The sequence below is a fragment of the Cryptotermes secundus genome, unplaced genomic scaffold (genome assembly GCF_002891405.2).
Source record: "Cryptotermes secundus unplaced genomic scaffold, Csec_1.0 scaffold1297, whole genome shotgun sequence".
Lineage (NCBI taxonomy): Eukaryota > Metazoa > Arthropoda > Insecta > Blattodea > Kalotermitidae > Cryptotermes > Cryptotermes secundus.
In genome coordinates, this window is record NW_019732392.1 from 318104 (window position 1) to 329169 (window position 11066).

Sequence of the window (11066 nt, forward strand, 5' to 3'; positions counted from 1 at the left end):
AGCAGCCGTTTATAGTGTGATTACTTTGTTTTTGCTTTGTTATCATGGTGCAAAGTACAGAAGGATAATGCCCGAGAAGAATTACTGAAGATGTTCCAGGCAAATGTAGTGAGGGTGATATTCTTATAAATGCTGTTTCCAATATCAACAAAACGATCGTGCTTCTGCAAATGAGACAAATACAGGCAAGCAACATCTTTTTCACAAATAAAATTGTCCTCATTGCCCTTTGTTGTGTGTGAACAGTGGTTCAAAATGATTGTATTTCCATTATTTCAGACAATTAGGATCATTCAATGAAATTCTCAAAGATAAGGCTTCCACCCAATGACCACAAAACACAGCCAGGACAGCAGGGGTTAATGACTCAGCAGACTGATGCAGATCATGACTGTGACACTGCAGTATATTCTGGTTCCCATGGAATGAAGCAGGGAGTCGGCTTGGATGAGTCATCCGAACCATAATATTTCCTTTTGCATTTTATTGATACCAAAACAACTGAAAAAAATGAAAGAACATGCCAGACAAAAAGTACCTGAGGACAACAATAAGTTGAGCCCAAGCTCTGAATTTAGACTATAGTCAACTGTGATGATTAGAAATGAAAAAACTTTTCTTTTACATTGTGGCAACATCCCACATAGCACGCTGTTTCGCCGGTCTTTCAGACAACACTCACTCCTAAGAGAATATCACATTGCTGGCGACGCTCATATTTATACAGAACTCGATGTCCAACCCACTTGCAGATCATCACGTCAGGGTCACCAATGTGGGATTGTCAGTGTTCTAAATGACAACCACATGAAACTGTAACAATTGTACATATTAAATTGTATAAACTGAATTTACAGAATAGCAGAATACAGAATATATGTGGAATGTTCAAAAGTTGGCTGGCCCTCTAGCAGTAGCCGCAAGCCTCTAGCAACCAGGCAACCGAAGTAGTAGCCGCAAGTCTCCAGCGAACAGAGCTTCCGCAACTCCAGCAACCAGCCGAGGCAGCCATTTCTACCAGCGCGCGCAGCACTACATCACCATCAAGACAGGCCAGCTGAATGGCCGTAAGACTCCACCTACTACAGAGGAGCGAAATCTGCCAGCACACTCGTGGGGGAACGAACTGCCCTTAGAGGGCCAGCCAACTTTTGAACATTTCACATATATTCTGTATTCTGCTATTCTGTAAATTCAGTTTATACAATTTCTAAAATACAACTGTTACAGTTTCATGTGGTTGTCATTTAGAACATCAACAATCCCAGAACACATTTGTGCCAACCAAAGACCAAACACTGAAAGCCACTGGAGTAAAGATCCTGTACTAACTTGGAATTTGTGTCCACGTGTGCTGTTTCATGACATTAATATTGTCAATGTTTCACATGAACAATAATAGCCAACAGAAGAAGGCAGGTGAAAACAGCTTACAAGTTATTTCAAAATTAGACCTTTGCTTCAGAAGGTAACAGATTACCATAATGAATCAGCAACTATCAATGAAGAAGGTTAGCTTCAGAGTTTACATGCTTTAGAAGCCCAGCAAGAATGGCATGAAGGTATCCCTTCTCACTGAACCAAGGACTGGGTACACAGGGAATTTTAGATGTGCCATCGGAAGGATCCTGAACTGAATAACAGTGCTGTTGGAGTAATATAGGAGTTTCTAGGTCAGCCAACCAACAATGGCCAGAGTTTCTATATCAGTGTTTCACTTGCTGAAGAAATGGCAACAGCAAGCACTAGCCTTATAGGTACAACACTGAATCAAGTAAATGGCCCCAAAAGGAAGTATTCTTATCTTGCAGTGGAGAGACAAGAGGGGTGTGCGCATCCTAAGCAGCAGACACACTGCTCGGATCGAAAAGACTCGAGCAGAGGAAGGGAAAGATGAAACCACTGGATGATTTTGATTATAATAAAGACAAAGTAATAGTAGATCTCTGACCAGCGATTGTCATGGGACATTGCAGCATAAGACAGTGAAATGGCAGAAGAAATTATCCTTCCATTGCATTATGGCAGTTTCTGAAGACCGTTGTACAACGTCAGTGCAGAGGTGATGCATTGTATACTCTAATAAGGAAGAATATCCTACCCATGTACTGATTGCAATGTAGGATTATGTCTCACCCCTTCAAAATATTTTACAGCGATATATTATGAAAACCAACTCATATATGTTGTATATATTATATCTTTTAAAGTTATTTATTGTGCCAAAAACTGTAATACTCGTACTTCTGTGCATAATATTGTAACCAGGGCTTGAGGTGGGGCGGGATGGCATCCCGGTTCTTTTCTAAATGGCTTAAAAGCATCCCGTTACTTCTTTGGCAGTAAATGCAATGTACAATACCTTTTTATGTCTATGAATTAAAAGGGGAAAACCATCCCGGTTCTATTTTCATTCCACCTCAAGCACTGATTGTTAACTATTACAGTATTTTAACTGTACATGCCAAATTTGTGGTGCATTTATAATATTTTACAGTGTAATGATAACTTCACATCCAGTATTTGTATAAACACAGTTGGCAGTGCTGTACATCAGAATATGTCCATTTAATTTCTGTCTTTATTCAGGATTCTTTTCTGGTCTGTATAAAACATTAAAAGAACAGTAGAAGCCAGTGCACATGGTTAGTCTAATGCCTATGCCTCTGTGGGATGTCATCATATGAAGAGAGAACCACTTGTAAGATTTGAGGCTTTCACGGCGGTGACTATGAAGAAAGCAGTCTTNATATTATAGAACAGTTCAACGACTGGTTGTCTCTTCGCATAATGACATCCCACATTGGTGACCCCAACGCCTCAAACATTTTAAGTGTTGAGCGGTTTTTTTAGATAACATGGCCTGAGTGTGACCCATGTTTTACTCAGACCATTTTATGGCTTGTGAAAATTCTGTTCCATATTCATATTTTCAAATGCATATGTTTGGAGAATGGATTATGGAATAGTTACTGGGGAAAATGCTTAAAAGGAAGTGTGAATAGTATATGTGCCATATTTTAACATATTGTGACATGTTGCGCAATGGAGGACAACCCCTCCCCCCCCCAGCAGTGACGTGGCAGGTGAGTCAGCGCTCCGTTACCCTCCTCCGCGCGGTGATGCGACACTGCAACACAACGCCACTGTTGACACAGGCAACAGCGAACGGAATAAAAGCCGGCTGAGCAGCAAGCGACAGTCAGTGTGTGATCAACAGTTCTCAAGGCAGCAGCCTACGAGTTGAAATGTGGCCTTCGCCAAGTTCAGTTGTCGCAGTTAGTCTAAAGCATATCAGCCGCCGAAGTGTGTTCTCCAGTCAGCAGCGAACGAGTTAGTGTGTGTTAAGGAGTGGCGCCGTGAAATATGGCAGCCACCGAAGACAGTGAGTGTGTGATCAACAGTTCTCAAGGCAGCAGCCTACGAGTTGAGTTGAAATATAGCAGCAGTCGCGGTAAGAAGACCCGAACGCGTGGTTACAAGATTTTATGTGACAGTGTGCGACAACTAAGAAGTCAGCGAGTGGAAGACTTATTGTGTGCTTTCAAGACTTTGTGTGTGCTGTGTAGTACAGGTATATTTGGAGTGTGTAATCAGAGAGACTTGTATAGCTCCTGCGTTATTAATACGTGAAGACTCTTGAAAACAGTGTAAACAGATTATTGCGTATAGGGTTATAAAGTGTGAAACCCCGCAACTGTGTTATAATTAATTGTAGCCATTACTTGTAGGTTGTTGAATAAACCAATTAACAATCTCTACGGCGTCTTCAGTAACGAAACACGTTAACAATATTCTTGTCCCATAAGAGCATGTATATGGTGTTATGAAACCGACCTGAATCACCAAGCATGCACAGGGTATTTTCACTCATTTTAATATTTCAAGTTATAACAGTTTTCCTTGCTGAACCACAGCCTCCCATGGTACACATTACTAAACTGACATCTAGCAAAGAAATTTTAAACCAATACAAGTACTGTACTTCTGATGGTTATACAGTCAGTGAATATTATATCATTGGCTTGAGAGTTAAAGGAAAATTTATTTCATTCAATGAACAATATAGTCTTGTTAATTTGCCTTGGATTATGCACTTTCACAGTACTGGTCCATTAAGCACCATGTCATACAGATGTATGGGGGAGTGGAGGTACAGCTTCAGTCTTAACCTTGGCATTGAATGAATAAAAGCAGTCAACTTCATGCTCTGCCACTTTATCTCTCGAGTAGTACCCAGTACCTGGTGGATACAAGGCTGGGGGAACCCGAGGGATGTTGGGATGCTGTGGGGAAGAGAGAATCTCTTGCTTCCAGTTCTTGGCCTCTCCATCCTGTAGGTCATCATTCTACTGATAGGCCTATCTTCACTCTGCTATTAAGCACTGGGCTATTGCAGGTTGCTTTACTAATAATATTCCCCAGAGTCCTACCAAGAAAGGTCATTCCATTAATGTTTACATTTTATCATTTACAACATAACATCTTTAAAAGTCTGCATAAGGCCAACTGAAAATTATTAGAGGTTTCCCTTCAAATACAGTGCTCTGCATCAAATCAAGCTCCATTATATAAATAAATGGCAAGATTTGGCTCATTAATTAATTACATTAATTTGGACCAAATAAGGAAGGCAAAGTCCTATTAAGCACCAAGACATGGGGAATGGAAGTAGCTCCATACTTCTTGACCTTTGTACTTGGAGGCAAGTTATTAGCTTTACCCCCAAGGAAATCCCCCCGGTACCCAGTAGAAAGGAAGCTGGGTAGGCCCCAGTCCCACTGTGAAGAGGAAAAATCTTTCACTGCTGTGAATAAGAGCCAGGCCATTCAGCCCATATCCCATTCCTATAGTGACTGAGCTATCCTGACTCCTGACCTAAAGTACAGAACATTGCATACATGTATTTCATTAGCACCATTAGATTAAAACCTGGGTAAGTCAGTGTGTTGTAATTAGCTCAGTAATATGTGTCATGATGTGGTAGGTGATTAGCATCCTGTCCTCTACTTTTACTTTCCCCAATTTTACCTTAAGCTAGGAGCATAATTTTACAGCACAAACTCCAAACAGTACTATGTGCAGAAATGTCCATTTACTACATCCAATTACTCACAGTAAAATAGAAAATTTGTTACATTTTGGCAGGGCTTGACAACTTTCATGAATCCACATCATAGTCACTACATTTTAATAATAATTCATCCACATTTTTACCACTCATCCTGGCTTCTTAACCTGAATCTTGATGCTCTTTACACTTTACAACATAAATAAAAACGTTCAGTTCCATTCCTCTGGAATGTTCAACCACCTCATTAAGACTGGGATCACATTCTTCAACTACTTCACACTTCGGATTTAATAGCTATAAGAGCAGTCTTCAATTTTAAAAGCTTGTCACATCTTTTATGTGTTGCCTCCAGTTCAGACTGAATGTTTGCACTCTGAACAACCAACTCCAGTGCTGCATGAAAACCTTTCTGAGCTTGGCGCAGGTTCTGAGGTACGAGATAACCAAACCATTTTATTGGGTCAGTAGCAATCACAAGTCCATTGTCTTCAATTTTCTTACAATTCAAATCCTCTTTTCCTTTGCTTTCACTTCCATCTTTACTTGCTCTTCTCCTGATGCTGTTCCCCTCCTCTTGCTCTCCTGAAGACATTTTTGCTAGATTTATTGTATGAAGTTTGAAGACCATGTATTCAAAATTCTTCTTGGTTTCAACTGATGATGCAACTGTTCTTTGAGCTGCAATTTCAGCACTGTCTTCTGTTGGTAGCTGCAGGGATGATATATTGTTGTGACCCATTATGTACCGAGCTTTTGCCAAATTCAGGCAACCTGATTTCATGGTCTCTTGAAGTTTCAATTTACATTTAATTTGTTCTTCCATAAGATCCAAAGCATGAATCATTAGGTAATCCAGCTCCTTGCATACCTCAAGTATATCATCGCTCATCTGTAAAATACAGTAAATTTTCATTTCTATTACTGAACAATTTGGAAAGGTGAATGGGTAGGAAAATACAAATATGTGTCATTATGTCTAACCTCTGATGAAATTTTAACAGAGAATGATAGAACAAATATACACTGTGATGAGGAAACAATATCATGAATATTACTTGTGTCAAAATTCCATACCGATTAACTGACAGGATACTACTGATACGTTAGCAAACAACTGTTAAGCGGTAATCTGTTTTAATCCATGCAATGTACACCACTAACCTTAAACGTGACATACTAATGTTTTAGTAACATGACATAATACAACATCAGGTGGTGTACGGCATACTTCCATTAAACTATCGGTTATATTAAACACGCTCATATTCAGTGAGCTCTACACATACTGTGTGTGCTGAGATTTGGAAATCTTATACCACAAACAGCGTACAGGGAAAGAATTTTTCTCAGTATGTTTTATATAGCACTTTTGCTTACCTCTCCCATTAATGTTGATATCATGGGCAGGTCAAAGAAAGTGCACAATAAAATATAGATTTTACACAATAACCATATACTAACCTTTACACCTATACTGCCTCAATTACATGGAACTAACCCACAAAACAGAACGATTCTGATCGATGCTGATAATGCGCGCACCGTATGAAGTCAGAGAGAGCACTATTAAAATAAGAAAATACCTTTAACGAGAGATTAATTTTTGTTATATTGAGTAATGACAAATCCAGATAATAGATGGCATCTCTAGGTAGTTCAAGCTGATCCATAGCAGCAGTGTATCGATGTATGAATATCGACCGCAAGGGGTTGCCGGTAGCCTATCGCTAATTTGAGACACAATTTCCCGGCGAATTAAAAACCTAATGAGGTACATAAATTGGTTCGCACTTGTATTTATTTCATATGTAACCATTGAGAATATGTAAGGAAGGTGACTTAATGTATAGTGAAGCAACCATATCTGTTGTAGGTATATTCTGTCGACTACGATCCATAAATTCTCTCGTAATTGTATCAAATAAAAGCACATTTAGGAATGTCAGCCAAATGTCGATCAGGTGCAACGAAAGCTTTCTAGGAACTATAACGGGCAAACGAAAGTACGTTTCTAATACTCGTACACGCCCAAAATTATGTTACTACATTTATTATGGTCTAATCAAGGAGTAAGGTATATGTGGGACATTACCACTCATAGGAGGCGTTATTTTAGTCGAACAACCGGAAGGGAAGAGATAACTTAGGAGACCTAGGAATAAATGACCTGATAGTGTGTATGGGTGTGGATCAGATTCAGCTGGCTCAGGATAGGATTCACTGGTGGACTCTTGTGATCGTGATAATGAACCTTCTAGTTCCACAAAAGACGAAGAATTTCTTGACTAGGTGACTGTCATCTTCTCAAGGTCTCTGCTTCTTTGAGTTAGTGGAGCAGGTAGAGAAGTCTGGTTCTGGCTCTCTCGACAATGCCTTCTCGTATAATGGAAATCGGGCGCCCCAAAGAGTCATCAACATGTGCCTCAACATACATTACAAAACCCCAATGTTCTAAAATCATCTATAGAAGAGGCCCAGATTTCGTTCATTCAAGGACACCTTTATTTTAAAGTTGGCCATTGTTTGCCAAACAGAGCAATGCAAGTCACGGCTGATATAATTAATGGAGTAAAGGTGGTGACCTTCATCAGTTGTGGAGGGTTATTAAAAAAATAATAATCGGTTTGCCACAAAAGGTGTTTGGTGTGAATTAGAGACGTAATTATTGCTTACCGCCTCAAGTTTCTGTGATGCATTGTGTCTTGCAACCCGACATCAGTTCGCTGCATCCTATTTAGGCCTACCCAAGCATTTAAGGGCTTTGTTCAGGGGTGGCACATCTTCACTAGTCACACCTGCAGCGTGCCCTGTCCCTATGAGGTTCAAGCTGAGTATCGAAGCGCTGGCGTGTTCTACACCTGTTGCTTGGCCTATGCAACAATTCTGTCCACAGAGGCATAGCTCCTGAAGGATCGACCAGGATTGTGAAGATGAATTGGGAAGGATGTGAAAGGAATTTACTATCTTAATATTTTCCTTGAGGGAATGAGAAGATCTTGGAAACACTTCCGTTAGGATAGCAGGTCTCAGTACTGAGAAATAAACCCAAGACTCTCGAATAAGAAGTGGGGGTGTTAACCACTCAGTTGTCACTTTCGGCCACACACGTTAGAGGTAGCAATGACCCGTGACTAATTTAACGACGCTGTATCAATTGCAGAAGTAATTATGCTTACAACGAGATGAGAGAAGATATTGCACTGAGAGTGAGATACACAAAGCGTTCGGGGTGTGTCTGTGCAATCAGATATACGCCATGAGTCGGTAAAAAAAAATCACGTAAAATGTTGATTAATATCGCCTGCGCCCGACCAATATTCGAAACTAGTACCTTCGAAAAGAAGTCAAGCACGTCAGAGTCTCATTCTTGCCGGTTGAATTACCAGTAACTGAACGGAACTTCGCTGGAATGCTGATTTGTAAGAGAGAACAGGCACGCGGTAGCGTAGTGGTTGAGGGACTATGCTACAAGTCGGAAGGTCGCGGGTTCAAGTCTCGATGAGGTCATTGGATTATATTCAGTTGACCTAATCCTTTCGGCCGCACTATGGCCCTGGATTCGACTCAGCCTCTAACAAAAATGAGTACCAAGAATTAATTAAATAATTTTCCTGGCGAGTAAAGCGCGGTCGGAGCGTAAGGCTGACAACCTTACCGCCATCTGTGAGCCGATTGCCTAGAGAAAATGTGGGAGCCTCAACATCTCACAACCCTATGAGCCTTCACGGCCTGTTACAGGGATAGCCTTACTTTTTTTTATTTTACCCACTTCTTTTAAACGCTTAATCTATATTCTTCCCTCAGATGTGATAATGCTTCTGCACTTTCCAATCTTTACGCTCTTAAATATTAGACGGGCAAGGAAATCATTCTGAAATGATTCGTAACTTTAAGACGAACGAAACTCATGGACAGTAATTCTCGTACAATCCTCAGAGAAATGACATCCGCCATGTTTCATCAAAATATGTCAAAGAATTCAGAGCATGTATATAAAAGTTGAACAGTTTTCATAATTAGATTCTAAATGGTTCTGACGATGGTGGATGACACGCAGAATTACTGGGGTTTTGGACTTCCGGACGATGGAAAAAAATCCAAAACCTTAATAAGTCTGTGTGCAATTTTCAAAATATTAATGAAACTTATAAATGACAGTAAGTTTTGAATTCCCGTGGTGGAAATTTAAACAAGATGGCGAAGAGTGACGACGAATGTTGGCAATGCAAGATGCCAGTTGGCACTTCTGATTTGTAACACGAAATTTGTGGTAACATTTGAAGGCATTTCGCGACATGTTTCATTCATTCAGAGCCCACAATTGATACGTGTAAGCAACTATTTGCCACTTACATTGTATTTTTTCTCTTTACTACTTAAGAATTGTTAACAGAAACCGCTCATAATTTTGGACAGTTCATCTAGCGACGCTGCCTGTATCTAGAATATACAGCATCGAATGGTAGGATAATTGATTAATTGGAAAGAATTTGGAAGGAAATGACCTTCGCCTATTCGAGGACTATGCCAAAATTTCGTAAGTTAACTGAAATATTGTATATATACATAATATAAAGTAAAAAGGTAAAGGTAGCCCTGTAACAGGCCGTGAAGGCCCATAGGGGTGTAAGAGGTCCAGGCTTCTACGTTTTCTAGACAATTGGCTTACAGATGGCGGTAAGCTTGTAAGCCTTATGCGCCGGCCGCCCTTTACCCCCCGGAAGATTCCTGGTACTCATTTCTGTTAGAGGCTGAGTCGACTGGATCATAATGTGGCTGGAAGGATTAGGTAAATTGAAAAAAATCCATCTGATCGGGACTCAAACCCGCGACCTTCCGGCTTGTAGCATAGTGCCTCAACCAACTACGCTACCGCTTGCCTCCATATATATAATCTATACTCATAAAAATATATTTCAATTTATTCTTGTCCAGCAAAGAAATTCTGGGGCATGTCTCACTTTGTGTGTTGGCTTACGACATATGCGATTCGATAAAATGGCATTGAGAAGCGCCTTCCAGTTTGAAGCGTGATTTGGAAGAGAAACGGGGCGTAATGGAGAAGCAGATGTTTAACTGAAGAAGAGAGAAGTGAAACAAGGAGATTAATTAAAATTAGTTTGAATTCAGTAATTCGTATGCAAAGAGTGATGGCACGAAGCCTCTTGCAGCCATGAAGGCATGGGTTTGTTTATATGTGATTACTGTTCAGTCGTCAGCTAACCCTCTTACGATATTGCACTTTCATGAGCTTGAACCACACCCCTGGCGAAATGACGAAAATGATCAGTTAAATATTGATTTGCTGACTGAGTAAAGTCAACAAGAGTTCCTACGCTTGTAGGTCTATGTTATTTAGTTCGATAGCTTAGCTTGCTGAAATAAAGGAGAAATCAGTTTAATAGTCTGAATGTCAGTGCTTCATTTAGGCAGTTTTTTTTTCTTTTTTTTCCCTGGCACTACAGCCCCAGTGGGCCTAGGCCTACCTCCATGAACTTCTCCGTTCACTTCGGTTATTTTTCTAGATCTTAGACATACGGTAGGACTCCTTGGGTGGGTGATCAGCTCGTCGCAAGGCCTCTACCTGTACACAAACACAGAAAAACGCACACAAACATCCATGCCCTGAGTGGGATTCGAACCCACGATCCCGGCTTCCGAGCGAGCGAAGACAGTGCATGCCTTAGACTGCTCGGCTACCGTGACCGGCCAGATTTTCTTAGTATCCACAAATTACCTTGGTTGGATTTAATAGTGGCTGTACTGATTAATTTAACACTTGACAATTCTAGTCAGTTAAGGATGAGAATGGACTTAACATGTTTTTCTAAATAGGAAAATTGGACTGACAACTTGTGCTCTTTGCATGAGGCTCTATTTACCTTATATATTTTTTAATATCTTATATCTTCAATTTTATATGTTATATTTAATATTATGTATTTATATTTATGGCATGTGATCTTTTATGTAAGACTTTATATGTGACAAA

General features: G+C 40.1%; 1 protein-coding gene across 2 annotated transcripts; it reads right to left on the reverse strand.

Annotated features, from left to right (window-relative positions):
- Positions 1–5076: 5076 nt before the first annotated feature.
- LOC111867703 (coiled-coil domain-containing protein 115) lies at positions 5077–6640 on the reverse strand. 2 transcript variants are annotated; one of them, XM_023857771.2, is made up of 2 exons: positions 6536–6640; positions 5077–5963 (listed from the first exon to the last, which is right to left on the reverse strand). In XM_023857771.2, the coding sequence occupies exon 2, from the start codon at positions 5961–5963 to the stop codon at positions 5349–5351; it is 615 nt and encodes a 204-aa protein (XP_023713539.1). In that variant the 5' UTR covers positions 6536–6640; the 3' UTR covers positions 5077–5348. The 2 variants fall into 2 exon arrangements, with proteins under 2 accessions (XP_023713539.1, XP_033608674.1); XM_033752783.1 differs by lacking the exon at positions 6536–6640 and adding an exon at positions 6452–6526.
- Between the last annotated feature and the right edge of the window lie 4426 nt (positions 6641–11066).